The 22,153-nt window shown below is 34.9% G+C and overlaps 1 protein-coding gene across 6 annotated transcripts in view; it reads right to left on the reverse strand.

Moving 5' to 3' along the window:
- The window catches only part of PDS5B (PDS5 cohesin associated factor B), a 199,787-nt gene that overhangs the window by 12,198 nt on the left and 165,436 nt on the right, over positions 1-22,153 (reverse strand). For 3 of the 6 annotated variants that reach the window (XM_039239837.1, XM_039239834.1, XM_039239833.1), the window contains exons 24-31: positions 21,121-21,244; positions 14,596-14,800; positions 12,187-12,301; positions 10,300-10,432; positions 7,309-7,428; positions 5,767-5,829; positions 5,036-5,181; positions 1,960-2,065 (exon numbers count right to left, since the gene is read on the reverse strand). In XM_039239837.1, coding sequence (XP_039095768.1) covers positions 1,960-2,065; positions 5,036-5,181; positions 5,767-5,829; positions 7,309-7,428; positions 10,300-10,432; positions 12,187-12,301; positions 14,596-14,800; positions 21,121-21,244 — 1,012 coding nt within the window. Of the gene's footprint in view, positions 1-772; positions 827-1,959; positions 2,066-5,035; positions 5,182-5,766; positions 5,830-7,308; positions 7,429-10,299; positions 10,433-12,186; positions 12,302-14,595; positions 14,801-21,120; positions 21,245-22,153 lie in introns of those variants that run through there. The other 3 variants (XM_039239836.1, XM_039239835.1, XM_039239838.1) reach the window with 2 other exon arrangements.

Raw genomic sequence — 22,153 nt, forward strand, 5'->3', positions numbered from 1 at the left:
TTGGTGGTAAAAAGCAAATTCAATGTCTGCTTTCTTGAGAATACTATAAAATAATCTCATTTACTAAAGCACTACTTCTCTAGTTTTTTCATTTTGCACTTCATGATCTTAAGAACAGAGGGAATATAAAACTGAGGTTAGAAGCAGGAAATAAGGAAAACATATTATTTGTAAAACTAAATATCTGAATATAAATGTATATGGAGAATAATTCCTTTGTGGTGAAATTTCAATGTCAAGGTGAAATTTCAATGTCTATAATCTACTGGTCTTTAAGTTGAACTTCTGTCTCAAAATGCTAATCTCTTTGAGGATATTTCAGTTGATGTTTATTAAAAGGTTCTTACAGTATTTCTGAAAATGGATGCAATGTTACACAAAAGGCAGCCAAAAGGCTCCATTATAATTATAAAAATAAATCGCAAAAGCTCAGAATTTCAAAACTTTTCTATGGAAAAGAGAGACTGGCTCTTTATTGCTCTACAAGGCAGAACAAGATATAGAATTTATAGGGTAACAAAATACTCAGAATTTATCACAACAATGTTTCCCAAATTTGGGGGGATGTGGGTAAGGGAGCAGGGCAGTATATGGGTATGGGTGGCCTAGCTGATGTGTTGATGTTTCCAACAAATGAAATTATAAGCTCTCCACCTAAGGCATCTTCAAGCACGTGGTAACCAACTCTCATAAAAGCTAATGAAGGAATTTCTGCATTAAGTGAGAAGTAGGACTAGAAGACATAAATACCTTTTCCAATTCAAGGTTCTCTTCTATAAATCCAGATAACAGGATTCCTTTCTGGCTAAGCGATCAATTTTTAATTCTGCTTGGGCAAAATTTTTAAACAGCCAATAAAAATCAGAATTTACAGTATAAGTAGTAAGGATTTAGTAAGAATTTAAGAATTATAATTTTTTAAGTGGAAAGAAAAACAATCTGGCAAAACAAATTACTGGAGAAACTTGAAAACAACTGAAAATAATTTAAACTTCTTGGAATATGTAATGTTGGGCCAGTGGAAGAAAAGAAGGGCATTTAAAAAAAAAAAAAAAGAAAAGAAGGGCAGTAATATTTCAGAGAAAGCGAAAGTATTTTATTTAATGTTCCACCTCTACTAATTGAGTAGATTCAAAGGCATTAACATTTACTTTATAGTAATCAATAATCAAAAATATTGATCTTTATAATGACAAAACAGAAGCAACACCAACTGACTTGGTCTAATTCATTTATTCTGATAAACCTTACCAGCTAAGTAGCCACATTTTACAGATAAAGAAACTGGTTCAGACAGCTTCATCAATTTTTCAGAAAATGTTTAAAGCTAACCTAGAAAGTCAGAATGTGCCCAATAATTAAGGTTATCAAGGTATACAGAAATACGTAATTGTATCTGTACTAAAACCTAACAAATCTGTCTTTAAATGACATTTAAAAACTGTCTAATCATATAAATTATCACTATTAAAATTTTAAAAATTTAATAAAACAAAATTTAAAAACTAAAGTCTGTAGTACTTCCTATCTTTGCTAAAAGCTTACTTAGTAATGAAAGGCTTAAGAAAGCATCTAAAATGGAGGAGACTTTAGGGATCCTCGTTCTATTTCCCTTTTCTAATGCTAAGTCTAAATTTACTGTGTTTTAAACAACAACAGCAACACAACAACAAGAAAACCCCAAGCAGTTCTGAGTATGGAACTGGCATGTTTGATTTCAAAGATCTACAGAATAAAGATCACTTATTAGAATGACAAGAAACACAAGAGATTCAATATACTTAAATTACATGGTAGAGAATAATGATGAACTCACATTTGTGATTAAAATCATTAAGAGAAAATCAAATGTCAAATTTGAAAAGTAATGTTAACTGGTTTCAGTGTAAACATTATTATTTAAACAGTAAAATTTTTATCATTATTATAATTATTATAAAATCAAACCAAATATCTCACCCTTACAAGATCAGAGTCGTCTCTCTTGTCACTTTTTTTTCCTGGCAAAGGTGATGACATTGTATAATCTTCATTTTCACTGTGATCCATTTCGGAGCTATCAAGCCTTTTAATACAGACATTTGTAATTAATATTACAATGAAATAACCTTAAAAGGTTTTTCTGTCCTCTAGTGTAGCTTTGCAGCTTTATGAGGAAAAGTTTCATTCTTTTCCAAAAAGCAGCCATTTCATTCTATCATATTTAGCACCAAACCAACAAGCAATGAATCACATTTAACATAATAGAGAAACTTGAAAAATCACAAATTTAGTTTTTTTCCTAATTCTTTTTAAAAACTAAATTCTATTTTGGAATGGGAACATAAAGTAAATTAAAACTTTTCTTGTTAGCAAGCTGGACTGGCCTATGTTACTACAATCTGCACTGTCCCCTACCTCTCCCATATTCCCAGTTCCACTTTTTCTTCTCTGTGCTTTTTTTCTTAATAGTTTATTTATTTTTGAAACAGAGAGAGACAGAACGTGAGTGGGGGAGGGGCAGAGAGAGGGGGAGACACAGAATCTGAAACAGGCTCCAGGCTCTGAGTTGCCAGCACAAAACCTGATGCAGGGCTCAAACCCACGAATTGCAAGATCATGACCTGAGCCAAAGTCGGATGCTTAACCGACTGGGCCACCCAGGCATCCCATTCTCTGTTCTCTTTTTTTAAAGTTTATTTTATTTACTTTGTGGGAGGGGGAGGGGGGAGTTGAAGGAGGGAGGGGGGAGGGAGAGAGAGAGAGAGAGAGAGAGAGGACACCCCCCACCCTTTGCGATCTGTGCAAAGACTGACAGGAGGCTCAAGCTCACGAACCGTGAGATCATGACCTGAGCTGAAATCAATAGTCAGACGCTTAACTGACTGACCCACCCAGGCACTCCTCTCTTTTCTGTACTCTTAACACCCTTTAACACACTAAAGTTATTATGTTAATCTTTACTAACTTCCCCTGCTAGAATGTAAGCATGGATCTTTTTGCCAACTATATTTATTTTATACTAAGCACTTGTACCAGTGTCAGACATAATGTACGCACTTAATAATTACTTACTAAATGAATTAACAGCACAAGCTCTCATTTATTGGTATGAAGTCTGTCTTCTGTCCTAGGTGATCTCATTCTTAATCTGACTTTAAAAACCATTTATACATTGTTAAATCCTAAATTTCAATCTCTGACCCAGCAGATACCCTGAGCTCTAGACTCACATATCCAATTGCCCACTCACTTGAATTCCTAATAGGCATCTCAACTTTAACACAGCCTAAATACTTATTTGGACATTCCTCTTTTCCCCATCTCCCCAGAAAACACACACACACACACACACACACACGCACACACACGCACACGTGCACACACAAAGCCTGTTCTTCTTTAAAGGGCTTCTAACATCTCAGTTAATGGCACTACCACCTATGGAAACATTCGGGCAAAAACACCCCTAGGATACATCCTTAAATATTCCCTTTCCATAACTATTCACATCTAACCCATCAGCAAGACAATTTAGGCCAACCATCAAAATAAAAATAAAGCCTAAATTTGACTATCATCTTCCTCCCTCTTCATTCCTCCTCTGAATTACTATTAGCGGACTCCTAACTGGTTTTTCTATCTCAATTTTAGTTCCTCTATTCTGCACAAACAATAGAGCAATCTAATAAAAGCTGCAAATTAGATCTCTAGGCTCCACAGCAATATCCTAGCAAAGGGAAAGAGTTGAAGGCAATTTTAAGGCTCTCAGCCTAAATGACTGATCTTCTCTGATTATACCTAGGAATTCAAGAAGAAGAACAAGTAACTTAGGAAATGAGTTACTGGAAATGGCTTGGTCATGTTAAGTATGAGGTCACCCCACTAGAAAATGTCCAAATGGTATAGGTGAAGGTCACTTAAGGATCATCCACTAATATGTATTAATACAGGAATCCATATATCCATATATGGATATATGATCCATATATCAGGTGATAACTTATATATTGCAAGGAAATTGATTAAGACATTTTAGAATGTCTCCTTTCTTTACTGACTGGTTATGAACAATGCAAAGACAGCACAGTCTTTCATAATAACTAAGCAAAATCAATAATCAATGGCAGTAGGGCCTGTACAAGGCTTTAACTAAATACTGCTAACAAACTATTAAAACCAGTGAAAACATGAATTATTTTCTCTTTTCCTCTTTCTTAAAAAGAAAAATCTGTAGAGCATGATTTCTTTAAAAAAATTTTTTTTGTTTTATTTATTTGAGAGACAGAGAGAGACAAGCATGAACAGGGGAAGGTCAGAGAGAGAGTGAGATACAGAATCTGAAACAGGCTCCAGGCTCTGAGCTAGCTGTCAGCACAGAGCCCGATGCGGGGCTTGAACCCACGAACTGTGAGATCATGACCTGAGCCGAAGTCGGATGCTTAACTGACTGAGCCACCCAGGAACCGCTGTAGAGCATGATTTCAAAGTACAAATTTAAAACAATTTTTCCAAACAAAAAAATTTATACATGTATATGGGAAAAAGAAACTCAAGCCAAAACATATAAAATGATCTCCTTCCTATACTAAACTACCACAAGATGGTGTGTATTCTTCCAAAACTTTTCTATGCATATACAAGCCGATCTGAATAAAAATCCCTTGTAAAAACTTGAAAATATTATAATACCGTTCTATTCTTTGCCTTTTTTACTTAATAATGTATTGTGGAAACAACTCCTATTAGCTCATACCTAATCATTTTAAATGATTATGTATTCTATTGTATGGATGTACCATAATATAACAGGTTTACGTTTGCCAGACACTTAGCTTATGTCTGCCAATACAGGTTATTCCATCAAGGTAACATATGAAAGCCTAAGATGGAGTGTCTCTCTAAAATAAGGAAGCAAATAAACAGGAACGTGTAAATGGCTATTCGGGTATGCACTGATTTCCACTCAATGACATTAAATGTTTCAGGTTACATTATTTTAGATCTCACCGCCTTGATGGAATCCTTAAATGTATGATATTTCTTAGATACTTACCTCCCTTTTATTCTTCCAGGCGAGCTTGGATTTGAACTGCTGCTTGCATTGCTTACAGTTTCCATTCGTGATGATTTTGTCTGAGACTGCTTGCCTGCTGATGAAAGTGGCTTATTAACAGCTCCCAGAACATTGGTTGTTTTAGGCTGAAACGAAAAATGCATATCTCTTTCTATTTGATTAAAGCCAGAAGAAATTTACAGAAGGAACCATAAATCTCTGTCAAAGTATTTACATACAAATCACACACACAAATATGCCTATTCTTAAGCAAAATAAGGATTATAAATTGACTATCACTTGAATTAAGTGAAAAACTATGTAGGCAAGCATAATAGTTAAATTTCTTAGCTATTTAGAGGAAAAGGCTTACATAGAAAGTGAGAACAAATAAAATGTACAGTCAATAATAAAAATAGATAATCAAAATCTTGCTTTGGAAAGACAAGCTGTTTTTAACTTTAAAATTTTTATCTTGATATTACAGGATATTTAAGGATCAAGGTCTCCAGCCCTTTAATATAGGCTATGAAATAAGTTCATGTAGCTCAGCTTGCATTTATACTGGAAATACAATTATTTCTTAGCAGTAAATGGAAGATATCTCATAACTGCATTTCCTATCTTAAAATAAACCAATTTTTAAAGAAATACAAAATAACATTAATTATGCCAGTAATCACAGTAAAATAAACTACCATATAAAAATTAGAATGACTCTCAAAACATACTTTTCCAGGAGTAAAAAATGATTTCATTTCTGGAGGCAGATAATTTTTGGTGTTACTGAAATTCTACAAGAGAAAAAGTTGTAGTTAGTATATAATGAAACACTATACATGAAGTGCTTCAAATCCAACAAAGTATACAACAGTTTTGTTTTATTTATTTATTTTTTAATGTTTTATTTATTTCTAGAAGAGAGAGAGAGAGAGAGAGAGAGACAGTGTGAGCAGGGGAGGGAAAGAGAGAGAGGGAGTCACAGACCAAAACAGGCTCCAGGCTCTGAGCTGGCAGTCAGCACAGAGCCCGACGCGGGGCTCGAACCCACGCACCGCGAGATCATGACCTAAGCGAAAGTCGGACGCTTAACCGACTAAGCCACCCAGGCGCCCCAACAACAGTTTTGTTTTAAAGTACATAATAAAACACAATTTTTAAATAATAAGTTCAAACACAAAATTTCAATCACTGACTTTAAATACTGTAATAAGCTTAAACTAACCTTCTACCAACTCCAATATTAACAAAAAATATTTGAGTTCTAATGTATCAGAGCTCTCTGTAAGTGCATCAGAAAACACATGCTTCTGTAACAAAACTCTCCAGAAGAGACCATGTATATTCCTATTATCTTAATCCTGACAAAATGAATGCTTTAAAAGCACAGTCCTGTTTAGCTACTGGGTGAACCCATATACAAGGCTGTTGCAAATCTCTATACGTTGCTAAAGACCTTAACTGTTATTTTACTTAAAAACAAACACAAAAACAAAACAAAACAAAACAGAACAGTAGTGGTGCTTTCCACCCTCTCAGTCAATAGGCTTAGATGCATTATGAATCTCTAAGAGATTCTGGAAAAAAACTTTTATATCTTGTGCAATACTAGGGGCACCTGGGAAGCTTGGTCGGTTAAGTGTCCGACTTTGGCTCAGGTCATCTCACAGGTTTTGAGTTCGAGCCCCACACTGGGCTCTGTGCTGACAGCTCAGAGCCTGGAGCCTGCTTCACATTCTGTGTCTCCTCCTCTCTGTGCCCCTCCTGTTTGTGCTCTCTCTCAAAAATAAATAAAAACATTAAAAAAAAATTTTGTATTTCATACAGTACTTGAGTTTTGTAATGAGTTTGGGGAACATTCTTGTGGTGTTCCCTGGGTCCTGAACCTGTTCCAGTGTCTGTTCTCTGCTTGTTTCTTCATACCAGTTATAAATCTCAATCAAGGGCTTATAACTTCAGACTCTATCATCATTCTCCTTCCCATTTTGGATCACTGGCCATTAAATGACAAATCTACATGCTATGATCACATTTTTGCCTGTATTCGCAGATTGGCATAAAACTCTGTACACAAAATCTAGATCATCCTAATCAATCTCTGAACCTTATTTGTGTCCTCCAGTTTGGTCCATATGCTAGTCTTGAACCACATCATTAAGACTCACTATGACCTTTCCACGACATTAGTAGTGTACCAGCTCTTGATATTGATCCTTCCTAGTGCTGAGAATACATTTTATTTCAATCTATACAAACAAAATCTAAATAACTACCTTGTCAGGCTGGGTGAAAAAACGAGCTGGTAGTACTGGGTCTTTCGGAGATTCCAAACTGTATGTAGTGCTCTTTGACATGATGATATTCATGGCAACATCACACACAGTGTACAGTTTCTACAATGGTAGTAAAGAAAATTAGGTACTTAAGGTAGCATACTTGACTATGAATTAGGGGTAATTCTAAAACATGCAATTAGTACATGCATACCTCAGAGATATTGCAGATTCGGCTCCAGACCAACACAATAAAGTAAATGTTGCAATTAAGTGAGTCAAATGAATTTTTTGGTTTCCCAGTGCATATAAAAGTTATGTTTACACTATACTATAATCTATTGAGTGTGCAACAGCATGTCTAAAAAACAGTGTACAATATAATTACAGTACAAGTAATTAACAACTATTTTATTGCTAAAAATGCTAACCATCATCTGAACTTTTGGTGACCTGAAATCATTTTGCTGGTCGAGGGCCTTGCCTCGATGTTGATGGCTACTGCTGATCAGAAGTGGCTGCCAAACGATGGAGTGACTGTGGGAATTTCTTAAAATATGACACAGTGTACTTTGCTATACTCTTCCTTTCACTGTAGCGTGTGATGCTGTTTGACGTCATTTTACCCACAGTGGAATTTTCAGTATCAGAGTCAATCCTCTCAAATCTTGCTGCTGTTGTATCAACTAAGTTTGTGCAATATGCTCAATCCTTTGTTGTCATTTCAACAATCTTCACAGCATCCTCACCAGGAGCAGATTCCATCTAAAGAAACCCCTTTCCTGCGGTGCCTGTATGACTCAGTCGGTTGAGCATCTGACTCTTGATTTTGGCTCGGGTCATGATCTCACGGATCATGAAACTGAGCCCCAGGAAAATGGTTTCTGTGCTGACAGCACAGAGCCTGACTGGGACTCTGACTGTCTCTCTGCCCCTCTTGTGCTCACACTTTCTAAATAAATGAACATAAAAAAAAAAATCACTTTCTTTGTTCATCCATGCAAAGCAACTTTTAACTCATTAAGTTTTATCATGAAATTGCAGCAATTCAGTTGCATCTTTAGGCTCCATTCCTAGGTATAATTCTCTTGCTATTTCTACCACATCTGTAGTTACTTCCTCCACTCAAAGTCATCCATGAGGATTAAATCAACTTCTTCCAACCTCCAGTCCATGTTGATGATTTCACTCCTTCCCATGAATCATGAATATTCTTAATGAATGCAGAATGGAGACTCCTTTCTAGGTTTTCAATTGACTTTACCCAGATCCACGAGAAGAATCACTATCCATGGCAACTATAGCCTTATGAAATGTATTTTTTAAAGACTAAGACTTGAAAGTTGAAATTATTCCTTGATCCATGGGCTGCAGAATGGATGCTGTGTTAGCAGGCATGAAAACAGCATTAATCTCACTGTATACCTCCATCAGAGTCTTGGGGTGACCAGGTGCATTATCAACAAGGAATATTTTGAAAGAAATCTTTTTTTCTGAGGTCTCAGCTATGGGCTTAAAATATTCAGTAAACCATATTGTAAACAGATGTTCTATTTGTTTGGCTCTGTTGTTCCATTTATAGAGCAGAGTAGATTTCGCACAATTCTTAAGGGCTCTGGGACTTTCAGAATGGTAAACGAGCACTGGCTTCAGTCTCAAGTCACCAGTTGCATTAGCCCCTAACAAGAGAATCAGTCTGCCCTTTGAAGCCAGGCATCGACTTCTCCTCTGTAGCTATGAAAGGCCTCAATGGCATCTTCCTTCAACAGAAGGCTGTTTAGTCTACACTGGAAAACTGTTACTCAGAGCAACCACCTTCATTAATTACCTTTGCTACATCTTTTAGATAACTTCTCTATCAGCACTTGGTGTTTCACCTTGTACTACTATGTACATACATACTGTATGTTATGTACATACTGTATACTATGTACATACATACTGTATGTTATGCAGATAGATAGCTTCTTTCCTTAAGCATAAGAACCAACCTCTGCTGGCTTCTTTCTTCTGCGGCTTCCTCACCTCCCTCAGCCTTCACAGAATTACAGAGTCAGGGCCTTGCTCTGGATTATATCCCTGGATTAAAGGAATGTTGTGGCTGGTTTGATCTATCCAGGTCTCCAAACTTTCTCTGTATCAGCAATAAGGGTATTTCACTTTCTTATCATTTGTGTTCTCACTGAAGTAGCACTTTCAATTTCCTTTAAAAACTTTTCCTTTGCATGCACAACTTGGCTATTTGGCACCAGAGGCCTAGCTTGCAGCCTATCTCCCTTTCTACATGCCTTCCTCACTAACTTTCATCATTTCTAACTTTTGACTTAAAGCGAGAGACATGCAACTCTTCCTTTCACTTGAGCACTAAGAGGCCACTGTAGGGTTATTAATTGGCCTAATTCCAATATTGTTGTGTCTCAGGGAATAGGGAGCCCGAGGAGAGGGAGAGACGATGACTGGTGGATAGAACAGTGAGAACACACACAACAGTCATCAGTTAAGTTTGTCATCATAAATACAGGTGAAGTTTGTGGCACCCCAAAGCAATTACAGTAATAGCATCAAAGATCACTGATCACAGTTCACCGTAACATATATAACAGCAATGAAAAAGTTTGCAATACTGCAAGAATTACCAAAATCTGACACAGAGACATGACATAAGCAAATGCTGTTGGAAAAATGCTGCCAACACACTTGCTCCATGAAAGGTTGTCACACACCTTCAACTTACAAAACAAAACAAATGAAAACAAAAATGCGATTATCTGCAAAGCACATTAAAGCAAGTATGGCTGTATGTAGTCTTCAGTACAATAGTGGAAATTAAACTACTTTTTTTTATTATTTCTAATTACTAATAGAAATACTAATTATTAAATACTAATAAAAAAGAATGATACATGTCTCTGCGTACTATAGAAGCACCACACCCACACTCAAATACTTAAATCAACACAGAAGCATGATTATTTACAAAGAATTACATACTTCATTCATTTTTGCATCATCAGGTCCTTGGGCATCTTTTGTTTGTTTAATGTTTTCTACCATCTTTCTGATAAATGCATGACTGTTATTTTCATTTTTAGCCATTAATATTTCTAGAACAAACCAAAGACATCTAAGAAAAAGAGAAGAAAAAGAAAAGAAAACATTGGTTGTTAAATATAGATAAAATAATTCTAAATATAAATATAATAAAATCCACAAATGGAAAAAATTAAAAAAGAAAAGAGCTATAAATCAAAAGAGAAAAAAAAGGCATGTCACACATACATAATTACAACATATCAGCAATGTAGATGTGAATTCAAAAGACCCCTTCTCAAAATCTCAATAATTTTTCCAAAGAGGCAGGTTAAAAGAGAACTTAAATGGTAGAAATGATGAAGTGATCTTAACTCCTAACTATGACAAGGAGAGAAGACTGCCTAAAGTAATAACTGGGTCATGGATAAAGTGAAGCCTCAATACTCAAGACAACAGTCCTGAATGGATGTTTTCAAGAAAATATAACCACCTAATTCAATAGTTAAGAATCTTCATGAACAAATTAGAGAGGAAAAAATCATGGTTGACAACTATACATACTGTCTTTACTTAAATGGGGAAAATTAAAAGAAAGTTCACCAGCTCAGTTAAAGTTAATTACATAAAATTCTACTCAAGAACAAACCAAAAGTGCTTTGTCTCTTTACTAGACAGACACAATGGGACAGAGTTTTGGCAAAGAGGAAAAAAGTAAAGTGAGAAGAGAGAAATGTGAAGCAAGGTATCTTTCTAGAAAGCGAAAAATAACGGCAAGGATCTTGGGAATAGGGTAAGTTGTTCTGGAGTGGTTCTCTGACAGAATGGGAAGATTATTCACGGCTGTACTGGGGCATTTTATAAATAAACCAAAAATGTTTAGTAAATTCCAAAGAATATTATGTATTTCAAAAACCAAAGTTCTCTGAGAAAGATGGTTAGAAGTTTTCATTAGTTATAATCACTTTAACAGAACTCATTTTGGGAGAATTGCTCAGTTAAAAAAAAAAACAGAAACTGTGGCTAAGAGAGGGTAAAAGCCTTTCCCTTGCCATAAAAATGTTAACAGTAATTTGATTTTTATTCTCTTGAGGGTCCTCATATATTTATCAAATATTTCTATGAGCTAAGAAACCACCAGTTATTTTCCTTTAATAGGAAGCTAAAGGCATAATACATTCATTTATTCAAAACCACAGAAGTTTATCATAACAGAAAGAGGACTAGGGTCTTAAGCTTATTTAAAGAAGTATGGCGGTGTTATGAAGACTTCTCTAAATATTACTGTATTTCCCTATTCCACAGCCAGGCATAGATAGTCTTTCTGCCTGTCAACAATAATCTTTGAAAAAATTACAAGTGTTATAAACTTGAGCTAGAAAAGCACCAATGAAGTAGTAAGTGGGGTAGTTCCTTGGTAACCAACTTGGCCCATTATTAAATTAGACCATTCTCTCTTCCTATGGAGGAAGATAGTTCATGCAAAGAAAAAACTGCTATGTGAATAAAGGAGAGTATTAATTCACCCACATGAAAATCTAAAATTGCAGAAGAGAGTAGGAAAAGGTAAGAATTGGAACGGAAACTTTTAATGGACTGCATCAATAGAAAGAAATGCCAGAATGGTAGAGAAACAGCAGTACAGTAATTATGCTAAATTAAGTTTTGGGAAATCATACAGGATATGAAATATGAAGATACAGTATGAAAAAAGAAAAGAGAACAAATAAGGGAAAGAAACTTGAACTCCTGAGAAATTAAATAAATCTAATTATAATGGTGATTCCATTATCAGCAACAAAGACAAAAAACTCAGAAAATGTGAAAATGAGATGAAAAAAGTCTTACTCTTTAACATCTTTAAGTTGTTCAATATCCTGTACTTTGACATAATCTGGGTCATGTGCCAAAAGGTGAATTGTATATGGAACAACATACTCTGGTAGAAGAGACAGTAATTTCTCTGAAAAAGAAAAAACAAAACAAAACAAAAACATCCAGGTTAGAAAACAAAACCTTACCCTTTCTGTCTCTGATACCGTATTTCCTGCATCCCAGTAGTTTCTTATGATATGGCTAAAAGAAAAATTTATTGAAATGTCCAATGTTGAGTTATACCATAAATTAAGGAGTTTATTCATTCATCCATCACGTCCAATATTGAAATGCCTACTAAATGCACCATATGCTGAGGCTACAGATATTTTCATTTTCAAATGCACATGGTAAAAAGTGACCCAAACAAACTGTGTCTAAGAAAGAGAAACATAAAATCTATTTTTCTTGTTATTATGAGCAACCCTATGCTTGATACTCCCTTGTTAAGCTGCTGAGCAAAAGAACTAATACATCTTTGAATGTTAATATGGCACAAAAATAGGAAGGTCGATACTACTTGAGATTATTTGTAAAAGAAGAACAGATCCAAAGTAATGGACTTCAGAGTTTCTAGGACATTAGAAATAACAAACTTTTAGTTTAAATTCAAATATTTTTATATTTTGACTGAGATCAGCATATTCCATTAGAGGTCAGAATGGTAATCCTAACTGTTTAACAAATATTAGTCAAAAAGACTGGGACTGATATACTGAACAATTCCTTTTAGATTTCCTAATTTCAAAATAAAATTTTAAATCAGATGCTCAACTTGGCATACGATAAATACTACATGTGTCAAAAAGTCACCAAGTTTTATTTATTTTCTTATTGCTGAACTCAAAAGAGAATAATCTCTGTTTAGTATTTATTTCAAGAAAACAGAGAAGAAAATATAGAATATTAAAGAAAAAAGTAACAGGTTTCAAAACTCAGTGATATTAATGTGTATCAAATATTTATTGAATGCTTACTATTTTCTAGCCTTACTAATATTATTTTAAATAAAAGATGAATAAGACTAGACAAAGACCTCACAATAAAGTCTAAGTAGAGACAGAAGCTATATACTTCAATGCACAAAGTGCCCTAAAGTAAGTATAGCTAACAACTACCAAGTACTTCTTTGAACCACACATTATGCCAGGTGCTTTATACACATAACACGTAAATTCTCATGCCAGCCATAAGAAATTAGTATAATTATACCAATTTTACAAATAAGGAGACTAGGGCTCAGATTGACAAAGTAACCTGCTCCAAAACAACCAGTAAACAGCAGAAGAGGGATTTGACTCCAGAGCCCTTATTTTCCAAGGTGAGAAAGGAAGAGAAAGAAGGCAGGCCCCAGTGATGCAGTAACACCAAAACTGCATTTTAAAGGATTCAAAAGGTGCATACCACGTTCCTTGGTTTTCTTTATATTTGTCTAGAAGTAGCAGGCAATTTCCAGATAAAGTTGACAACAAGGGAAAAAGATGGTTGCACAAATTTCAAAGAATCCACAGTATAAGATACACAAAATTTACAGGTAGTAGCTAGAGAGAAAGCTTCAAATTCAAGCTGAGAGTCAACTATAAAGGACCATGCTAATGAGTTTCAGCTAGAACCTATGAGCAATGAAGAATAAAAATGGATTTCAAGCAAGGAAGTGCATGATCCAATTTGTTTTATAATGGTATTCTTGATAATGAGTGTGGCACAGCTGGAGGTGGGTTAGAGGCAGGGAAACACAACAGGGAGGTGTTTGGAGTATATTCAATTACCCAAGTGAAATACAGCAGAGTAGGAGAGCTAAGGAGAGACATTCAAGATATCTAGGATCTGGTGGCAAATAAGAGGGAAAAAGAAGGTACAAAAAAGGCCTGATTTCTGACTTGGGTAACTACATGGATTCTAATGCTGTTATATATAACGAAGAACTCAGAGACACAAAAGCCAATAATACAGACGGGATAAAGTGAGCAGATTAAAAATAGGCACATAAGCACCAGATATTAACATCAGCTACAAGGAAAAACAATCAAAGATAAAAGACCTGTACTTTTTAAAATCTAAAAGATAGTAGTTACACTGTGTGTGTGTGTGTGTGTGTATGTGTTTTATGGTTTTATTAAAATATCTCCAATATCACTGCTTATTTTCCTTGGCCATTTAGTCAGTTACATAAAGAAATACAGGTTGATATTTAAATACCTATGCATTTACATTTGTAAATGACCATTTTTTTAAAAGGAAAGTGGTTATTGAAAAATAGTAATCACTTTGTATTTAATGACGGCCAATTAGAATATAATAAAGTAACAGTAACATCACTTTGTGCTCAATAAAACTGAAACTGGCTAGAATAGTATACATCTCATTTTCGCATATGCTTACCACTAACAGCTGCATGCTGCTTCAGATACTCGCGTCTCACATTTATATTTTTGACCAGACACTGCCTAGCATGAGCTCTTCTCTCTTTTACAGGATCTTTTGCACAAAGTGCACAGATTGCCATATACTCAAGTGGAAGCCGTAATCGGGAGAGGCCTTTGTGAAGTTTCTGAGCAAACACTTGTCTTACTTGATAGCATTCATCCTGTAAAGGCAGAATTATTCCACAGATTATTCACATGGCAACAAAGACTAAGTAACAACTTCACATACAAAATTTGAAGGGTAAAGGAGAGCAAGTATATGGACAACCACCGCTTCTGCTCACAAGACTGAGGTATTGTGACATGTTAATTTCAAGGCTGGTGTGTTCACCTGGACACTAATTAATTACTACCAAGTTACATGTGCTAGAAAATACTGAATGTACTCTTGAAACAGATAAAACTATACTGGATATATAAAACTACATATAAATCCATCCTAACTTAAGGTACTAAAAATAGTTTAAATACTATCTCCTATCTAGCTTTTGCACTTACTGAGCTAGGTCAAACTGTCCAATTTACACATTTTAGCTTTCACAGTGAAAGAACTATTCAGATTAAAATGTACAACTCTGAAGGCAAGAGTTACTAATCAATTTCAGAAACACCAAATTACTTTTAATTCTGTTCATTTCCACTGTACCTGCTTTCCTCATACTAACTCCCACCCCTAAACCACCCATCTCTACTCTTCTAGCCAACTCCTCCTCATCTCTTAACAACTCCTATATCTTCCAGAAATCACTATGTAGTCTTTATCAGGCATCAGCTATCCTCTCTTAGCACTCTGTGCGTATCGCAGGCATAGCATTCACTATACAGTATTAAAATGATTGGTTTAGGAGTGCCTGGGTGGCTCAGTCGGTTAAGCATCCAACTTCGGCTCAGGTCATGATCTCACGGTTCGTGGGTTTGAGCCCCGTATCGGGCTCTGTGCTGACAGCCAGCTCAGAGCCTGGGGCCTGTTTCAGATTCTGTGTTTCCCTCTCTCACCCTCCCCTACTCATTCTGTTTCTCTTTCTCAGAAATAACATTAAAAAAATTTTTTTTAATGATTGGTTTATATGTCTTACCCATCATTGCTCATTCCTTAAAGACAAGAACTATGCCTTTATTCACTTTTGCACTTTCTCTAAACCTAGCACAATATCTGGCATACAGATTATTTATGGAATAAGCTACAGGACAAAGCTCCATATAACATTTGAGTCATATAAGAGACATATAAAGATCTTCAGAATTATACCTTACCCTCCACCAATTAACACAAAGTGTGGTGTCTTTCATATTATTGCAATGTTGTGTATACTATTTTCTACTACCTGTAATGTACCTTTGTTTTTGCAAAACCTAGGTCGTGACATCTTGCTCTTTATCTTTAAATCCTTATTGTGTGTATCTTCTCTCATTTAATGTAACCATGTTTATCTATTTTTTTTAAGTTTATTTATTTTGAGAAAGAGAGAGAGTGTGCATGCAAATTCGAGCAGGGGAGGGGCAGAAAGAGAGGGAGAGAGAATTCCAAGCAGGCTCCCACTGTCAGTGGATTCCGACACCGGGCTCGATCTCATGAACTATGAGATCATAACCTGAGCCAAAATCAATACACACTTAACCATCTGAGCCATCCAGGTGCCCCCAAATATCTATTTTTTAAAAAGTATTTTTGGGAAACCTGGGTGGCTTAGTCAGTTAAGCGTCCGACTCCTGATTTCGATTCAGGTCATTGTCTCACAGTCCGTGAGACTGAGCCCCGTGTTGGGCTCTGCACTGACATTGTGGAGCCTGCTTGCGATTCTCTCTCTCTCCTCCCTCTCTCTCTCTTCCCTCTCTTCGCCTCCACCACTCGTTCATGCACTCCTTCTCTCTCTCAAAAACAAATTTTTTTTTAAAAAGCTAAAAAAAGAGTATTCTAGCTTTCACAGAATTACTGTCTATCCTTACACCCAACAAATAAAGTTAACATTAACTCATTCTTTCCTCCATATTAAAACTCCCATGAGTAGAGGAATCTTCCTTATCTGATTATTTACCATGAAAATATCCAATTACAAACTGTGTAAGTTAACATATTATAGTGTATTCACAGATGAACACAACATTCATTAAAAAATTAATGTCCAAACATTCCTCCCCCCACTCAGATACATTGCCAACCAAGATCAGGTTTTTGTCACTTTCTCACTAATTATTCAGGATCCAACAATACAAATTAATTACTGAATCATGGCAAAAGTAGTAGGATTCCAAAAATCTGTAATTAAAGTTAGAGAAGAACTGTTAAATCGTGTGCAAAACAACTGTCACAGTTAATAATGAAAGATGAGAAAACTGATAAGAATGATGACAAACAGGTACATCAAGTAGACCCATGTGAGGAAAAACTTAAAAGATGTATTCCTAGGAACTGAGACAGCCTCCAAATGTTCATTTTCTTTTGTGTGAAGATGATTAACCTTTTGACTATGTTATAAAAGTTAAATGTGAAGTACAGAACAGAGTAATACAATTTTTATCAGAAAAAAAAAAAAACATTCCCAAAAATGCAAACACTTGATACTTTCACTGTTATGGTTCTAATATTTGGTTCAATATAAGAAAAGAAAAGATGGTGTCTAATACTACAAAACATTTTCCTCAAAGACAAAGTTCTACAATTAAAGCTTTTATTCACTAGTAGTAACTGTGAAATTAATTTTAGACTGCATCTTAAGTAAATTCACTCTTAGTGGCCTTTCCTAGTACAAATTATCATCAGAACTACTGACAGTGTTTTGCAAATAGTTCAATTACTTTGTGTGTCACATTGTATTATCAACACTTATTTATATTTTCTGTTCAAAGAAGTTCTTAAGGGCAGTAGTCATGACTTTGTATTTTACAGAACCCAGAACAATGTACAGCACATAGCAGTACAAAGTATATTTTTCATGAATTGCATTTAAATTATAAAATATTTAAGTGATTATTAAATAATATGAACATTCATATTATTGAATTTCTATTTCTCCAGATTTACTTTCTATTCAAATATATAATAAGGGCCTCTGAGTTACAATACTACCTCTAAAGAACTCAAGTAAGAGAAATAAAGCAGAGGTATATAGATAAATAAAGCACAAGGCATGTATATATCGAGAGACTGCAGCTAAAATCTGTGGGGAATAAAAATGAGATCAGCTATAAGAATCTGAGCAAGTTTTGTGGAGAAGGTTGTGTTTAAGTCTTGATTTGCAAAAAGGGTCAGATATGGACTTGCAGAAATGGGAGGGTGAGAAGAAAGCAAGCTATAGGCACATAAAAGAAAAAAATTGTTCAGTTTCACTGAAATGAAAGTAGGTAAGGTAAGTGGGTTAAACAAGATTTTCTTAAATGTATATTTGGGCCCACAATATTAGAAAGGGTTGAACAGCCAAACTGTAAAATATATGCAATTTTTTCTGTTTTTTACAAGTATAAGCCCTTAAATGTTTTTGACTGGGAGAATAATATGATCTGAACTGATAGGGAAATTTAACCCATAGTAGAGAAGTCTCCCAATAGTCTAGATGAGGGCTAATGATGATTACAGTGGTAAGAATAGTTAAGAAGATATGAATGAAAAGATATGACACAGGACAGAGTATCTGCACTTCTGCAACAAGATGCAAGGACAAGCAAAGTGTCAAATGTAAATAATGTTTTTCAATCTAAGAATGCCATTCAGAAGTATTTAATGCTTACTGAGGCTCTACATGTCAATAAGGAATAGATTTCGGGAAGATTATGAATTCAGTCTTAACATTCACAGACCATAAAAGGCTGAAATTCCTGTTTAGCCTCAGAAGTGGGACCAGACTCTGACCTGAAAAAATTTAAAATGTTGCTAGTACAGGGGTCACTTACATAGAAAATAAAGACAGTTAAAAAAGAATGTATAAGTGGAAAATCTGGTCATGGACAAATCCTCAGAGAATACAGGCATTTAAAGGAAAAGAGAAAAAAAAAAACGTAGTTAGAGAGGAACAACAAAAATCGGGAGATAGAAACCAAAGAAAATTTCAAGAATAAAGGTGCAATGAGCTGTGTCAAATAATGCAGAGGGGGCATATATAATGAAGACTAATTAAAATCACTGGATGAGGCCTTCAATAACACATTTTTGGAAAAACAAGGAAAGCAAATGCCAAAATATGAGAAGTGAGGAGTAAGAGATAAGTGGGTAAAAAGAGACAAAGATAAAGATTAGTCTTCGAGATTTGGAGGTTGAAAAAGAAGAGAGAGGCATGTGGTTTACAAGAACAACAGAATCAGGGAAAGGTTTTGTTCAGGAGGGTAACTATATGTCTGTAAGTGGTGAGAATATACTACTAACTAACTTTTAACCATTAACACATGTTCTATAGTTAACAGAATTCCAAAACAATCTTAAAACTTAGGCAATTTGAACTTTCAACTTGGGAATTTGGTGACTGATATAGTAATACATAACATATATTGTGCTAGAAAATCTTTAGAAGTACGGATGCTTTTCACACATAGTGAATATTTAACGATCTGCACATAGTTCTTACAGTAAGTTTCAAACAAAGCCCATTTCTCTTACATATTTCCATACTTCCGTAAAAATTGACTTTAATACCAGTAGCACCAATACTTTTAAAATTTCAGACCAAGAATGTGATAAATCAACTGACTGCAAATATTGCCAATCTAAAAAAGAAAAATTACAAAGGTTGTTTTCTTCTAAGAAATTTAATATATATTTTTAAACAATTTTCACTTTTTTACAAAATAAGATTATTTCTAAAATTTAATGAGGAAAACTAAACCAGGAAATTATGGATTCTTCGAAATCTCATTTTCAAAAGGTTTAGTATGTAATATCTGAATTAAAACACTAAAACTAAAGACATAAAGAAGATTTGGAGATTTGGAATAGCTACTTTGAAGACTAAAGTATTGGGGTGCCTGACTGGCTCAGTTGGTTGAGCATCCGACTTCAGCTCAGGTCATGATCCCATGGTTCATGGGTTCGAGCTCCATGTCAGGCTCTGTGCTGAGAGCTCATATAGAGCCTGGAACCTGTTTCGGATTCTGTGTCTCCTTCTCTCTCTGCCCCTCCCCTGCTCATGCTCGGTCTCACAAATAAATAAATGTAAAATGTACAAATAAATAAATGTAATTTTCTCTCAAAAATATATAAATGTAAAAAAAAAAAAGACTAAAGTACCAAAATTTGACAAAATGATTACAAAAAAAGTCAACTGCTTATGGCAAGGTGTTACACATAAGCACTAATTTTTAAATAAGCAGAAGGAAGGGTGGAAAGAAAAATTACAATAATCCCTAAAATAAATGCCAAATTCTTATACATAAGACTACTTGGAAAAGAACAGGAAAATTAAGTGTAAAATGACCAAATAATGAGTGAAAAACTCATATTTAAATATCATATTTTCCATTATAGAAGTCTTTTCTAATTTTCTCAATGATGCTAAAAACTTCCAAAGTAACAAAATTCAAATATTATGTTTGTTACTCTAATATAGCATCTGTAAGATGAGTATGAATCCATTAGTATCACTGTTAGTAACTTGAAAATATAACTGGCTTGAGAAATAACTGCTTCTGACCCGAAATTAATCTATGTCATATCTTTATAAAACTGTAAATATCTGTATTTTTCTTCCTTTTAAGACCTCAATAGATTCAATGTTCATTATTTAGACAAGCCAAATCTGTGAATTCACTTACTACAATTTACTTGTAACCCCAAAATCAATACTTGAAGTGAGTAAATCAACACACTAGTGAGTAAATGAGCACAGCAACAATCCGAATCATCTGACATACATCCCATCTGAAGTTGAATGCAGTGCCTGTGTGTCAGCTCTTCTATGAACAAGTGTCCTTCTGACAGTCTATTTAGTGCCACATTTTTCACGTTTTTGTGCATTTTTTGGTGGTTTTGTTGTTCAAAAGAGCTCCCAAGCATAGTGCTGTTTAGTGTTCCTAAAAGAAGGCTGTGATATGCCTTAGGGAGCACATATGTTGGCAAAGTTTTATTCAGGCCGTAGTTACAGCTCTGTTGGTCATGAGTGCAATGGTAATGACAACTATATATTAAATCATCCGTCCTCAAATAGAAACACACATAAAACAAGGTTATGTGCTGAGAGCCTGACAAAAATCTTGGGAGCAGAGGCTTGAAGAAATCACCCCTACATTTCCCTTCAGAGCAATGGTTCAGTATTTGCTAATCTGGTGGTTGGGGGGACCCTATAGCACAAAACTACTACAAATAACAAGAATCGAATGTACTATGTCAGAACCCAAAACTCAAACAACAGTTTTAGAACTCTGAAATGTTTCTCGTGCATACATCTTCCAAAAGGAGACAATTCAACATTTTTATCTCTATCTCCTGGAGAAATTTTTTTCTTCCTAAAAGTTAAAGACCATACAAAGTCCTCTTCTCTATGGCCATCTTCCTTACATTAATAGCTAACGCGCAGAGCTGATACTGTTCTAATGTGATGATTTCATGATAACAAGGTTCTTGTGCCAGCTTCACAATGGCACTCCCAGCTGCAAGTCTCAGACGTGACATATCCGGTTTACTAAAAAATAAGAAAGAATGTAAATTAGATTTCTAAATGTCTGCATAACAACATTCCTACACTATATCTAATTTTATAAAATTTCCTGTGGCCAAAAAAATGGCAGAAGACAATTTAGTGATGCTAACACTTACGTTTACTTAATTTTGAAAGATGGTTTCTAATACTCCAAAGTTCTTTTCTTGAACATAGTCTATACTAAAGTCATTTAATTCTTTCATCCTACATAAAATAGCTTTAGCTAAGCTTAAAGCTTAGAAAAATCTATTTGTATGTCTAGCTAAAGTCTTCTGTTACGGATTTTTTTTGGTTTACTTATAAATTAGGCACAAAAATGTCCTAACTTGTTAAAGTCAACTAAAACTAATGTGCTAAGTATAAAAGAAGAATGAAAGCAGGTATAGCAGGAAACATCACAATTTTCAGTTAGGATTCAACTTTTCAAGTATTACCAAGAAGCTCCTTTTAAATTTAAGAAAACTTCTGCTTAATGGGACACACCTCAAATATTAGCAAATAGACATACATACATATATATAGTTTAATGATTTGAGAGAGAGAAAAAGAGTATGCAAGCAGGGGAAAGGGGGGAGACAGGGAGAAAGAGAATCTGAGGCAGGGTCCACATTCAGTCCAGAGCCCTGATGCAGGGCTCAGTCCCATGACCCCTGGGATCATGATCCAAGCCAAAATCAAGTGTTAGATGCTCAACTGGCTGAGCAACCCAGGCGCCCCTAAACATTAGTAAATTCTTAGACAGTAAATATATCTAAACAGTCCTTCCGAATACAGTGATATATTAAATGAACTACACAGTAAATCTTTACTGTGATTATTTTTCATTCCAAAGAGCCATCGAGACATCATTTTAAGAGCCTTAATCTATTTAAAAGACAAACTGACTCCCCA

The sequence above is a fragment of the Hyaena hyaena genome, unplaced genomic scaffold (assembly GCF_003009895.1).
Source record: "Hyaena hyaena isolate Hyena2069 unplaced genomic scaffold, ASM300989v1 scaffold_163, whole genome shotgun sequence".
NCBI classification, from domain to species: domain Eukaryota; kingdom Metazoa; phylum Chordata; class Mammalia; order Carnivora; family Hyaenidae; genus Hyaena; species Hyaena hyaena.